This window comes from Sciurus carolinensis, chromosome 4 (assembly GCF_902686445.1).
Source record: "Sciurus carolinensis chromosome 4, mSciCar1.2, whole genome shotgun sequence".
Lineage (NCBI taxonomy): Eukaryota > Metazoa > Chordata > Mammalia > Rodentia > Sciuridae > Sciurus > Sciurus carolinensis.
The window spans coordinates 154,931,994-154,946,405 of NC_062216.1; the positions used below are offsets into that span (position 1 = coordinate 154,931,994).

Genomic DNA, 14,412 nt, shown 5'->3' on the forward strand with positions numbered 1-14,412 from the left:
CTTCTATTTATAAGTGAAAAAATAAGATCGCCTTTATCTAAATTATGCTACAGAGTATATACTGTTAAAATAGCAAGAAATTCACATTAATTCATACTCCTGAGGAAAAAATGCTGATCTGAAATGGGGAACATGGTGATAAATGAAGGCACGCCTTGACTTAGAGGCAGCAGTGTCGTGGTTGGGAGAGTGGGCTGGGGACAGACTGGCTGAGTTCAGAGACTGGCTGTGCCATTCATTAGCTTGTGACCTTGCACAAGATTGTTCCATCTCTCTGAGTCTCAGTTTTCTTCATCTGTACGATGGGAGTAAGTCACACCTCATCACCGGGATTTCCCACGTTCGCCTGTCCACACATGTGCAGCTTCCCCACTGTCAGCGTCCCCACCACAGATGGTGCGTTCTTTGCAATTGATAGACCTGTGTTGACACATTGTCACCCAAAGTCAGTAAGTTTACGTCACGGTTCATTCTTGGTGCTGTACCTTTCATGGACTGGGACAGGTTGATACCGTCTTCAGCTGTAAATCCTGGGCTTCTTTCCTGCTGTTTGCTTGTGCCTTGGAGTTAGGAGGCGATGGGGCAAAGGATCTGCCTGGCACTATGAACTGTCGTGTATTGTAATCACCAGCCTAACGAGAATTTTATCTTTTTTCTGAACAGTGGTGGAATGTGGAGACAGGGGAGTCCTTGCAGACCTTCTACACAAATGGAACCAATCTTAAGAAAATACACGTGTCCCCAGACTTCAAAACATATGTGACTGTTGACAATCTTGGTATTTTATATATTTTACAGATTTTAGAGTAAAATGGTTAAGAATATGTAAGTTAAACTATTTTAAATTTTGCATTGGAAAAAATTCTAAACTATTAACTTTTTGTAAAGCTGTGAATTGTTTTGCAGTATTGCATTCATTACAAGTGTCTGTAATTAGATGAGTAATATTAGTGCAGCTTTTTCCCATATGAACACACCTTTAATCTTATTTTTTATAATCATCATTAATAATTTGTCCTTAAGATGCAAATGAAAATGTAAATAGATACCTTGTTGTACTGTCAGTAAAATTCATTCTTGATGCATTCAAATTAGTTGGTATAATTAATGAGAATAATTGGTGGGGGTACTAGGGATTGAACTCAGGGGCACTAGACCACTGAGCCACATCCCCAGCCCTATTTTGTATTTTATTTAGAGACAGGGTCTCACTGAGTTACTTATTGCCTCGCTTTTGCTGAGGCTGGCTTTGAACTCTCAATCCTCCTGCCTCAGCCTCCCAAGCCGCTGGGATTACAAGTGTGTGCCACTGTGCCTGGCCAATTAATGAGAATAATTTGAAGAATCTATATTTATTTAATACTGTCATTATGCAGGCTGTGCCTCAGGGTAACAGTGGCCTGGTTTCTGAACCACACTTAACCCCCAGGGGGTATAGTGCTCCCAAATACTATCTTGGAACTTATTTGTACTCCTTAAATTTGCTTTAAAAATAAGGTGTCTCTGTGTATACTTTGAAACATTTCCTTTAACTCAATAATGAGTGTTGGATTTCCTCAGTTCTTTCTGTGAAGCAAAAATTATGTGTTAGAGAGTAGAGTTCATGGCCTACCTTTCTCTTCCTGTGGCTGATGGCAGCCCCCTGCCATAACTGGACTCCAGGAGCCAGTGTCTGAGTTGGGTGCTGTCCTGCTCTCTGCGGCTTTTTTACTTCTTACACAACTGAACTTGGCCTTTCTTGATCTTCACTTTTTTCCTTTTAAAGCTGTTATTCCCTAGTTAAATGTTTGTAAATGGGCCAATTTTTCTTTTTCTTTTCTTTTTTTTTTTTTTTTTTAACTCATCTGCGTTTATTACTCTTTAAAGCAGAATGCTGACTTGGGTACTACGTATTTCCATTCACAAGCCTTACAGAGTCACTTTTTGAATGGCTTTGTAACACACATAGGGAGGTTTAAGTTTTGTTCTCTAAACACTTTCCTTTGGAAAACAAGTAAATGGGCCAATATTAATCACAAGTTTTAATAATACTTTCTTAAGAAATGTGAAATGGCAAAACATAATTTTCTTCTGATTCCATTTACTTTTAGGTAAATGGTGTTGTTGGAGCTGTTCTCTTTGTGAGTTTCAGGAGTTCTCTCTGATTTTCTGTGCAATTCCGTGCAGTTCTGGAAGGGTCCCTGTCACTGTGGAGGATCTCAGCTCCTACCTTCCCGTCCTCCTCCCTGCTCTCCCTCACTCCCTGCTTTCCTTTGCTTCCCATCCTCCCTCCTGCATCCCTTTCTCTACCCCACTTCCCTGGGAAGTTAGCCAGGAAATGCAGGAGCTTTGTGTTTGTTTGTTTTTGAGATGGGTTTGCTGTGTTACCTGGGCTGACCTTCAACTCCCTGGCTCAAGTAATCCTGCCTCAGTCTCCTGAGTAGCCGGGAAAAATAGCTTTGGACATGGAAAAAGTTCACCAGCCTCTGCTGCTGGCTATTTTTTTAACCTTCTGATTAGGAACTTTAACTGAATTTTAAATCTAAACATGTTATTATGGGCAGTGGATGCAAGTTAATAAGGGATGTGGTTTTCGTATAAAAATAATCAAAATTCAAAGATTTTTGTTTCTGTAACAGGAACTAATAAATGAGTATTGGTAAATAAGCAACAAACCCATTTCTGCTGTTGGTGCATATTAGTAGATGATGTGTGAGTAGAGAGATGTATTTTAGATTAGATATTCATATATGAACATTTGCAGAAACTGTAAATACAATACAGTGAATAAAATCTTTTACATTGTTAAGAAAGTTTTTTGTGTTTTGATAGGTTGAAGAACTAGTTTATAGGCTTACTGTGACTTAAGCAAATGTGATAAGTGAAAAATCTTAATTTTATAAGAAATTTTGGTAAATAATGTTTTGCTTAGAATATCCAAGGTATAATTTGATTTTCATGTTTAAGGGTTCCTCTCATCTATAGTTTGGAATATGAGAATTGACTTTTGGAATTAAAAGCCACTTGACTGCTAACATATAGCAAGAAACATCAACTTTTTAAGTCTTGATTGGCCTTTGTCTTAATATTTAAAAGAAATTAAAAAGAAAAATGGGAAGAAAGATGAGATACTGTGAGGAAAGAAGAGACACCTGTGACTTGAATTGCAGCTCGTGGAGTTGGTCATGAGGAGGATTTGGATGTAGTTGCAGATAAACATTTTTAAACATTTTCCCTGATTTATTATTTTGTATGTGAAATTACATTGGACTTTGTATATGTAAAAATGTTTTTATATTGAATGTGTCTTGTTTGAAACCTGTTAGCTTTGTATTTATAATATAATGTATACATTTTTTTTGCCTTGGAATACATTTTAAAACATGAATTTTTAAAAAAAAATTATAAAAATAAAATTCCTAGAATTTTTTGAAAAAACATTTTGGCCTGTTTCAGACTCCTTGCTTGTCTTTTATCTGTTGATTAGAAGACTGATGTGAAAGATCAAGCTAAATCCATCAGCCTTTCCATCTTTGCTTTGTCAACTATGTGTAATTCAGTTCTAGCAAAATTTTCTGTATGTCCCTTCGGTGTGTGTCCGTGATGGTTGCTGCTCAGTGCAGCTGGCACAGAGAAGAGCCTGTAGAGAAGAGGAGGATTCATTGACTCGCCCACTCATTTTTCACTTATTCATTCCGTAATATGTATTGAGATCCACCACGTGCCTGGCACTGGTGTAGGTACTGGGGATACAGAGTGAGCAAAACAAAGTACTTGCTTGTACTGCTGCCGCTGGGAGCCGTGGAGAGTGGAAGCTACAGCCAATCACGTGGTGTAAGTTCAGGGGAGGGTGTGGTTGTGCGTAGTTGCCACCGGGACACGAGTGCAGACATGAGGGGCGAGGAGCTGAGTCATGCCTGCGTCTGGGGACAATCCAGAGTGAGGCTGCGGACGCGCAGGCTTCAGAGTGGGGTGTGTTTCAGGAGGCAAGGACGCTGGGGTGGCTGGAGAGGAGTGGGAGGGACATGGCAGGAGTGGCAGCAGAGAGGCAGTGGGGCACACTGAGGAGGACCCCGGGCCCTGTCGGGACGTGCTTTGACTCTGAGAAGGAGCCAGCATGCGAGCTTGAGTGATGGGGTGATGAGACTTCAACTGTGGCTTCATCACTCTGGCAGTGGGACTCAATTAAGAGGGGGACAGGGAGGGGCGAGGGACATGGGGCCTGCGAGAAGCTTTGTAATCATCTGAGCAGAATGAAGCTGGGTCAGATGAGGACGGCAGTAGAGGCGGTAGCAAGTCGCATTCTGGGTAAGAGTTGGTGGGAATGGCCGATGGCTGGGTAAGGGTGGAGGGAGAGACGCTGCTGTAGTTTGAAGTGTACCCCACAGGCCCAGGTGTTCGTGCCTGGTCACCAGGTGGCGCGGTTGGGAGGGGGTGGAACCTTGAGTGGGTAGGACCTATTGGCAGAAATTAGGTCACTGGGGGCCTGCCTGGAAGGGAATATGGGGCTCCCACCCCTTCTGGTCTCTTACTTCCTAGCCACCAAGAGGTGAAATGGCCTCCTCCACCCCACGTTACCACCATGATGTACAGTGCTGAGCCAAGCAACCATGGACTGCAGCCATGAGCCAAAGTAAGTCTTTCCTCCTCTTAAGTTATCTCGGTTTTTCGTTTTGTTTTGTTTTGTTTTTTATAACAGTGATGGAAAGCTAACATAGAAAGTTCATATCAGGGATGCGGTTGTTGCTGTGACTGTACTTGACAATGTGGTTCAGGAACATTTGGAATTGGTTTGCAGGAGTTTAAACTGGAAGAGTTTGGAGGAGTGGGCTGGAGAAAAGCCAGAATGCTGAAGAAGAGCTTAGTGGACATTTCTGGTGAGGACTCAGAACGCTAATAAAAATGCAGACAGTAAAGGTTCCTGGTGCTCATGAGGTTTCAAGTGGACAGGAGTCTGTTGGGAATTGGACTTAGAGGCCACCCACATAAAGCTGTGGCAAAGAATTTGGCTTCCTTTAGCCCATGCCCTGAGACTGTGGGAGGTTGAGCTTAAAGGTGACTGACGAGTTTATCCAGTGGCAATTTCAAGTCAGTACAGCTTACAGACAGTGGGGTGGGTATTGCTGGCTACTTGTCACCAGATCTACACAGAGAATTGGGAGCAAAAAGTTGAACAGAAAAATTTGGAAAGCTTGTAATTTGGCCAGAAAAGAATCAAGTGTAAAGTTCTGGTCAAGGAAAAAGAATACAGTTGCTGAAGAGATCAGCACCAATGAAAAGAAGCCAAGTAACTTGCACTGGGAAAACGGGAAAGATGTCTGGAGGGTGTGTCAGGAGTCAGCAAGGCTCCATCCCCCATAGGCTCACAGTGCAAAAGTATAAACTTTCAAAGATTTTCCTTTGAGAGCCCTGGGGTGGTGTTCTCCCTTGAACTGACTAGGGAATTGTTTCCCTGGGATTTATTTTCCTGGGTTCAGCCATCAAGGCACTGAAAGGCTTCAGCCATCATTCAAATGGTCCCTGAAACAATTCACACAGGGGACAGACCTGGGCATCAGCCACGTGCTGCTGGCTTTGTAGGCCTGCAGAATGTGAGTTACAGGATCATGGACTCTTCCACCGAGAGTCAAAGAAAGCCTGGAGGCCAGGCAGCACGTGGTAGGTTCAGAGTCCCTCAAGCATCCCTGACGGCCATACATGAAGCTGTAAGGGTGAGTCTGGGACCAGGGATTGAACCCCGGGATGCTTACCCCCTGAGCCGCATCCCCAGCCCTTTTCATTTTTTATTTAGAGACAGGGTCTCCATAAGTTGCTTAGGGCCTCACTAAGTTGCTAAGGCTGACCTTGAACTTGCAATCCTCCTTCCTCAGCCTCCCGAGTCACTGGGATCACAGGTGTGTGTCACCGTGCCCAACCCTCAGGTATTTTTTTTAATAGTGAAGGCTATGAAAGGCTTTGGCCTGTTCAACCAGAAGAATGACGGAGTTGCCATCAACTGAGGTGAAGTCTATGAAAGGAGCAGGTTTTGGACATGGTAAGTTTGAGGTGCCAATTAAACATCCGAGTCAGGGTGTTGAGTAGGTGACTGGATAAAAGGGTCTGGACTTCACGAGAAAATTCCATGCTGGAGACGGAAATATGAGGCTGAAATAGAGAACGGAGGGCACCTAACACCACAGGGCCGGATGAAATAAGCTGTGAAGCGGGGGTAGATGGAAAGGCAGGTGGCCGAGACTGGAGGTTAAGGAGACGCCAAAAGGGCCCGCGGAGCTGACAGTCTCGGGTCAGCGTGGGAAGCGTAGTGAGTGCGGAGTGGCCTGGGCTGCCCAGCTCAATGCCACCTTGCAGGTTCCTTTATCTGTCCAACTGTCTGTCCTGGATGTCACCAACGTCTACTACAATAGCACCGGGCACTATGTGAAGTGGCGCACAAAGCAACTACATTTTAGCTGTTGGGGGATGGGGACAAGGCACAATAAGAAAACAAGAAGCCACCAGCAGTCATCTATATGGCGAGCATCAACTGCTCCTCGGGGCTGTCGTAAGAATTTGATGAGACAGAGCTCGCAGAGTACTTGAGTGACGACTCGCACCTCGAAAGCACACTGCGGGCCGCGTGGTGTGATCTGCACCACATCGCGGACAGTCCCCGACGGCCATGCTGCCGCCTTGCCTGCCCTTCTGTGTGACCCGTCCCGAGTGCCCATCTCCACCTTGTTGAGCTGCTCTGTTTGACCCTCAGTCGCGCCTCCACGTCTGTGAACCGAGGCTGGCCGGCTCCTGCTCTCTTGCTTCCGTGGCTCTGTGCGCACACTTCTCTCTCCTCTTCTGTGTCTCCCAACCCCAATTTCACTTTTTCTCTCAACTTCTTACCTTTATCCTATATTCTTTGAGATGACCTCGAGGGCTGAGGACCGGCCCTCCCGCTGCAGCACCCTCTTCCTCCACCGTGGCTTCTGCTGCCGTGAAACTGTCTGCCTCCCTCTTGGGGGCCTCCTCTCACAGCCTCCTTGAGAACCTGGCCGACCTTTTGTACCAGAGTCTCACACAGCCTGACCTGCAGCCAACGCCTCCGTAAACATCCACGCAATGCCCGAGGTTCCTGGGTGCGCCGGGACATCACGAGGCTGTCCCATCGAGTGTAGACTATCACCAGCCTTTTCTTTATCTTCTCGTTTCAATTTGGTGTTTTTTTACTGTGAAACATCATTAGGGGAAAGTCAAACTCCGCTTGGATACATGAGGTCTGCTACCAAGTTACAGGACATGAATAAACATATCCCCAGAGCCTTCGGCTACCAGCAGGTATGGATGTGTGTTATTCAACGAATATTTTATAGTATGATTTACTTACCGACCTTTAGAGAAGGGGAAAACGATTTCTAATAATTCTAGTGTCTGAAGATCGTCACTGCAGCAGATCCCTTGCTCAGAGCTCCTCCCCGAGGACTCGGAGGCACCACTCGGTTATGAAGACGCCTGAACGGGGACAGCGGCTGCTTCGGGGCTGGGAGTGGCACCGTGTATGTCCACCTGGAAGGGGCCGGAGGTTCCATCAGGGTGGGATCCCTCAGAGCCAGGCCTTTGGAGGCGTGTGGCATCATGATGACTTGATTCTGAGACGGTGTCCGGAGAGGACTAAAGCTGGGACATTTTCATTTTGATGATGATTCAAGAAAAATGAGTGGCCGGGGCTCTGTGTCAATTCCCCTATGAGGCCAGGCCCTCCAGACTGGGAGCGCTGCTGTGGCACAGAATCGAGTAGCCCGCCTCGGGATTCCCCAGCGCCCAGGCCTCGGAGGCGTGGCTAGCTGAGGCCTCAGGGTGTGGTTCTGAGCTCTGCTGCGACTGGGGGACACTCGGCAGCCAGGGCAGCTTCCTTCGTCCAGTAGACCCTGGATTCCCACCAGGCACCCTCCAGCCAAGGACAGTGAGGGAGCTGAGTAGATCTGCAGATTAGGATTCCCATTTTTTGGAGGAAGAACCGAACCCCAGGCAGCTAACCAGTAACAGCTGGGACGAGAATCCAAACCTGATTTTCTTTACAGAAAGGCCCAGACCTGCTGGGCTGGAGGTGGGGTGTCAGATACAGTTGAGCGTGGACTTCTCCTGGGTCTCCTGGCAGACGAACGTGGTCTGGGAGTCACAGGCTTGGGTTTCAGCACTGGCTTACGTGATGGTTTTGGAGATGATCTTATTTCTGATTCACCTTCAGTTTGCAGCCATTCTAGACCCTTTGCCTTGAGTTTCTGGCCCTACTTGCTACCAAGTAACTTTCTGAGACAAAACAGATCTTGCTCAGGAGGAAGGAAAGGGGAGCTTTGAGGAAAGGGGTGTTTTGAGGGCCTGTTAGGGTCCACGCCCGGGCCAGGCACTGGCCACAGTATTTAACAGAATCTCATGACAGCGCTGCAAGGTCTTAGCTACCCCTCTTTGGCAGGTATGGAGACAGACACAGAGAGGTTAGGTCACTAGGACCCACAGCCAAGCAGGGACCTGGGGGTCCAGCCCCTGGCCATCCGCCTTTCCTGGAAACAGTGCCTGATCTCCTGCCTGAGGTCTCTGAGCTAGAGGGTCCGCGAGCGGCATTTCAGTCCTGCGTTTAGTTGGTTGTTCATCTCACGCGTTCACCTGCGCCAGGGTAGACGCGTCAGTCCTGAGCCCTCGGGGAAGACGGCAGGCGCTCTTCTCTGCTCCTGAGAAGCTTCTACTTTGGTGGTCTGATGACCCCACCGCATGCCCATAGATGTGCTCTTTGAAAAGAGCAGCCTGGGCCACTCTGATAGGAGCCAGGTGGACAGCAGAGTTTTGGGGGTGCCTTCTCTCTGCCAGCACATGGCCTCTGCCCAACCTGCTCTGAGTTCTCCGAGGACTCCAGCCCTGGGCGGGGAAGGTGGGTGCCCTGCTGTCACCTCTCTCTCGGGGAAGCCTGTTTCTACTCGGAAACTCCTCTGGGGGTCACTGCAAATTAGCGGCTGGCCCTGTTTCAGTGGTATGCCTGCTTTCTCTTGCCATCTTGATTCCCTCTCCCCCTTCCTCCTTTTCCTTCCATTTGAAGAGATGCGGCCTCTCAGGGCCTTGTCAGGTGGGGAACGCGCTGCCCGAAGTGCAGGGCTCCAGGGAGGCACAGAGCACGGCAGGCCTGGGAGGTAGGGCTTCGTAAACGGCACGATGATTACCTTTTGTCCTGCGTACAAACCCCATTCCTCTCCTGCCCAGCTCTCCCAGGTCTGCAAACTGGGGCCCTGTGCTCCTCCTCCAGGGAACGCACCTCTCTGGGCACCCTCTCTGCCTCCTCCTCCTCCTGGCTATTGGGTTTCAGGAGACAGGCCTTGCTTAGCAGCAAAGCTGCCGCTTGCTTTCTTCCAAACTGCCCCAGACTTAATTCTGTGGGCTGCGTGGCCCGTGGCTCAGGAGTGTGGGGGTGCGTGTCACTCTGGTGTCCATTGGATCTAAGGTCCAAGTCCCGGCTGCACTAACTTTCCAGCTGCTCGACTTCAGCAAATGGTTTGATCTTCTCAAGGACCTATTTGCTAGGAAGCCTCTGGTTACTGGTTAGCTGCCTGGGGTTCGGTTCTTCCTCCAAAAAATGGGAATCCTAATCTGCAAATTTATTCAGTTCCCTCAACATCCTCACAAGGAGGGTTGGGCGGTGCCTGGTGGGAAGCCAGGATCTACTGGGATGAAGGAAGCTTGCCCTGGCTGCCGAGTGTCCCCAGCAGAGCTCAGAACCACACACCCGGGCTGAGGCCTCTACTAGCCACACCTCCGAGGCCTGGGCGCTGACGAATCACAGAGGCAGGTTCTCCACTCATTTCTACGCCATCAGCAGTGTTCCCAGTTTGGAGTCTCTGCTTTCTGATCACCATGATGTGAGCTGCTTCCCTCTGCCATGCTCACCTTGACCCCTGAGGAATGGAGCCGACCTTCTGTGGACTAAGACCTCTGAAACCTCGAGCCCTCAAATTAACCTTTCCTCCTCTGTGATTGTGCTGGTCGGATCATTTGGCCACAGCAGCGAAATAGCTAAGACAGCCCTGATGTCACCTCGGCTGCTGCAGTGGCTACCTCAGCTGGGTGCCCCTGCTGGAGCTGGTCAGTGGAAGGTCTCTGTTTTGGTCTGGATATATGTCTGCATCCATCACAGGTCACTAACTACTCTTGGAAAGTTAAACGCCGGTGCAGCTTTTACAGACGTAGGTCTCTGGGGTTTTGGAGATGGGAAAAACAACTGTCTTGATACAAATGCTCTGTAGCCAGGATTTCCCTGGAGGCCCGCGCCCAGTGCAGGAAGCGCCGGGGTCTGGACCGCTGGGCTGTCAGCAGCAGCAGCCCGGGCCGGGGGCACAGGCTGAGCACCCAGTGGATTCTCGATAAGTAGATTGCCTCGAGATGAAGACAGAAGGCAGGTAACTGGGGGGACTGGCACTCTCTGGTCGGCACTGAAGTCTTAGGGTGAATTCAACCACAGCAAGTTCCGGCTCCTGGGCACTAATGGGGTCGCACAGTATGCAGGATGGTGATCGGGCAAGGCCTGAGCGAGCTGGCAGCACGCGCCTGCCTGCTCTGGAGCTGCTCCCTGGGAAGCGGGACTCCAGGGGCACAGGACACCCTGGCCAGGCTGCCCCGAAGCACAGATGGTGGTGGACAGGTGTGGGCAGCTGGCACCAGGAGCCGAGGCCTAAGCTCTGGGCAGACGCTGCCGGCCTGTGGCTGGTTGCCCACTGCAGCATCAGAGGGCGTTGGTAGGAAACCCACCCACTGATGACCCGCGTAGAAAGAGAACTCACAAAGGCGAGGCCTTAAAAAGACCTTCCATGCAGGTCTCTGAACAAGGTCGTGCTCCCCAGTTCTCTGGCGGCTAGACCACTTACCAGATCTTCAGAAATATGGGCAGTGTTACTTGGAGTCCAAGTGTGAATTTTTATGGGTTTTGGGGAATCTAGAACGGGCCCTTTTATCTAAGCCTGTCCCCTGCTCCTGCTCATCCAAACGTGAGATGTGCTGGCACTGTCCCCAAGTGTTCCAACCTGAGAAAACTGGTGTGTCTTGAGAAAAAAATCACTTCCGTGACTGATTAATGAACCGACTAGGCAGCAATTTCCATAGGGTTCATTCACCCAAATTTATCAGAGAATAGAATTTAATAAGAAAAAATGAAGCGGAGTAATTGGAGTCCTTTTCCCTTTTTTTTAGATGAATCCAAATCCTTTTTTGAATAATGTTAGCATCACTCAGGGATCCTCTCTGCCTTTTACCTCCTGGTTACTGCGGTTATTAAAGTGTCAGATTCTGCCCTGAGGACACGGGTTCTGCAATCCCTTCTATGCTGTGCTCTATTCTGTCCTGCAGAGTCAAGGGTGGAGAGTGAGTTCAGGGTCTTTCAATCCCCGGCTTCTTCTCTGAGGGCCACTGCGGCTGTCCGTGTCCCCCACCTGGAGGGCAGCCCTGCCATATCACCACCTTCCTCCTTCCCCTCAGGCAGCTACCAGCCCAGGGATGCTGTCCCACCCAGCGGTTTCCCTACATCCTGCCAACACCTCTGTGGTAGTCTCTCCAGTCAATTGTCCCAGTCACCGTGTGCCACGTGCTTTAGGTGAGGATATTAGGGTCACCACTATCCTTTGCTGGCTTCTTGGTCAACAAAAAAGAAAAGGGGCGAGGAGCCCAGGCAACGCCTCCTTCAGGAAGGCTGCCTTTCTCAAACAGACTTGCACCAGGCAGCGGGAGACCGCCTGGAGGTCACAGGACACGGCATGTGCGTCACTGACCACAGAATCCAGCGTGGCTCTAACATGGCCCGACACTGGCCTTAGGGCTGGCACCCACGTTGTAGGAAAAACGAAAGGACTGGTGAACGTGTGTGCGAGGTCTTTCCAAACCTACCATCTACGTTTAATATAGAGAGGATCCGGAGAGGGGGTCTTTTCTCTTCCAGAAACTTGTTTTGGTAATTCCTCCCTACAATCCACTTTAATATTTAAACAAAGATAATGGAGGCTTTTGGCTGAAATTCAGGCTTCAAAGGCCAGTGTTTCTTTCTCAAACTGGGTGAACTTAGCAATGAGCAAATTTCTCAACATTTTGCCAGTTAAAAGAAACCCCCTTGCTGTGGGCGCAGGGGGCTGGGCCTCGGGCTCTGCTCCTCAGGGAGGTGGAAGGTGCTCACAGAACGAGGCCAAGCGCCAGCGGCTGTACAACTTGTTTTATTTTCTGTGCTTTTTTTTTTTTTTTTTATAGGATATAAATAATGACAAAAATTACAAAATTTATAACTGGAAGCCCAAACTTATTTACACATATGCTTCATATGCTTCTGTTTCAGCAAAGCTACTATTGACTTTGCTCCTATACAATTTCCTTTTGGTACCATATTGTAGTGTTATTTAACTCTCGATTTACTACGTACATATCAACAGTGAATAGGCAAAATATATACAAGGAACTGTTCAGTTCAAGTAATTTAATAGTGTATTAAAATTCTTTTAACACTGAACTAAAACCATATACATTTATCAGTTTGAAATAAAATTTAGTTATTCTTTTTCAAAACTCACCAACTGATGAATGTAACTGATAATTTCAGGTTTAAAATAATATCAGTTAATAAAAAAACATTAAGACAATTCCACAATTTATCAATATCGCTATAATGAACTTCAAAATGATTCACAATGTGATTCGTTAGAACAATATACATTAAAATGTTATTTTTCTATAATGATATTGGTATTGTTTATATAATTTGATTCTACATAAATATACATTATGATATCATACAAATACTCCACAGAGACATTAAAAAAATTAAAATACCTTAAAGAAATGTAAGTAAATTTTATTTAATCAAATAGTAAGCAAACATTATTTTTTTGTCTGTTTCAAGAAAAGTTTTATTACTTTGGAATTTCTTTTTTTTTATTTATTTTTTCTAGAAAAAAATTTTTGCAATAGAATTTTATTAACACCTTTCTCAAACAAGGTTTCCAGGACAGAAATCTTGACAGCAGGAGCCCTAGATTATTATTATTTTTTAACATGTTCTTTAAAACACTGTGAAGATTTAAAAAAAAAAAAAAACAATGTTTGCAGGCATGTGCTGCTCAGCACTTCTGGTCAACGCCAGTCTGCCAGCCGGATCTCCTGCTGGGTGGACGGCCTCAGGATCCCGCCACAACTGAGCCAGTCCTCTTGGTAGTAGAAATTGAGTTACTTGAAATGAAACCAGAAACATCCCGCACAACTAACCTAGTTTTCTTATCAATGCATTAATGAAACATTCTTTTAATAAAAATATTTAATACAAGACACATTTTTTTCTGTGCATAATAAATTTCTCTGTTTTAAATCATTGTTAAACTTTGAATCAATCATTAGATTTCAAGGTTTTTTTCATCATCTGACAGAGTTGATTACATATAAAATCCACAAATATAGAAACTGGGAAACAATTTCCTGGCAATCAGGGGGTGGTTCTGTCCTTTTGCATTAAACGATCCTCGGTGGTGTGATGATTTTACAGATGCGACACGGGGGTTCTGTTCCGGGTTTACCTTCAAAACTGCTGACGGTGAAGACCGAACCCAAGATCGCGGTTTCTAGGCAGTATTGGAGCCCCTTCGCTTTTTAAAAAGGTGGCGACCCCGACCCAGCCAAGCAGGCGCCGGGCCTCGCCCTCGGGGCTGCGCTGGGGGTCGTTGCGTTTCCGCCCTGGGTGCAGCGAGGACCTGCCCGGACGGCCGGGGCCCCGGCCCGGGGCGCGGCCACCAGCGGGGCGGTCCTCCTCCGGGCTGGGGCGGCGCCGAGGAAAGCCTGCTCCGGCCGCGGGCGGGCAAGGCACCGCAAGGACGCGAGGACGCGGGGATCAGAAAATCGTGGTTTCATACTTGGTATTAATGCCCCGCTTGGCTTCCTGCCCCGGCTCCACAATCCACGGCAGATTGGCCAGAGTCTTTTGCTCAGACGGGTCGATCTGCTTTAAAACAGAAAGGCTGATGCCCGTTATCCGGCGCTGTGCTGGGCGCGTGCGCGGCCGCCGCCACCCCCACCTCGGCCCGCGCCCCGCGCCCCGCGCTTCCACCGGACCCCGGCTCCACCTTAGCGGCGCTGCGGGGTGACGGCGGTGAGACCCGGCCGCCCCTCGGGGGAGGCGAGCTGTGCGGGCGGAGGGAGGCCGGGAGCCTTCTGAACAAACCCAACGTCCTCCGCTCGGCCGCCCAGCACCGCCCAGCCCCGGCCTCTCTCCCCAGGGGTCGCTCTCCTCTGATGCCTGCCGCACCCCCAGAGTCATTTTGGCTCCAAGGCCACCTAGAAACCCTACCTGTTTGTCCCAGACAAAAGAGCACCCAGCTTTCTTGCTCTCCTGCTTTACTCCCCAGAATACCTGACGCCCATCTGTTCACCCTCCAGGACAGCGCGGGCCCAGGAGGGCCG

General features: G+C 48.2%; 2 protein-coding genes across 20 annotated transcripts in view; one reads left to right on the forward strand and one right to left on the reverse strand.

Moving 5' to 3' along the window:
- Window positions 1-1,248, forward strand: part of Apaf1 (apoptotic peptidase activating factor 1) — a 90,283-nt gene extending 89,035 nt beyond the window's left edge. For all 4 annotated transcript variants that reach the window (XM_047548790.1, XM_047548789.1, XM_047548792.1 and 1 more), the window contains one exon: window positions 664-1,248. In XM_047548790.1, the coding sequence (XP_047404746.1) occupies window positions 664-810 (147 nt within the window). In that variant the 3' untranslated portion in view covers window positions 811-1,248. The remainder of the gene's footprint in view (window positions 1-663) is intronic.
- A 10,921-nt stretch (window positions 1,249-12,169) lies between these two features.
- The window catches only part of Anks1b (ankyrin repeat and sterile alpha motif domain containing 1B), a 1,141,006-nt gene continuing 1,138,763 nt past the window's right edge, over window positions 12,170-14,412 (reverse strand). For 10 of the 16 annotated variants that reach the window (XM_047548161.1, XM_047548158.1, XM_047548152.1 and 7 more), the window contains one exon: window positions 12,170-13,954. In XM_047548161.1, the coding sequence (XP_047404117.1) occupies window positions 13,844-13,954 (111 nt within the window). In that variant the 3' untranslated portion in view covers window positions 12,170-13,843. Of the gene's footprint in view, window positions 13,971-14,412 lie in introns of all 16 variants that reach the window. The other 6 variants (XM_047548162.1, XM_047548157.1, XM_047548165.1 and 3 more) reach the window with 2 other exon arrangements.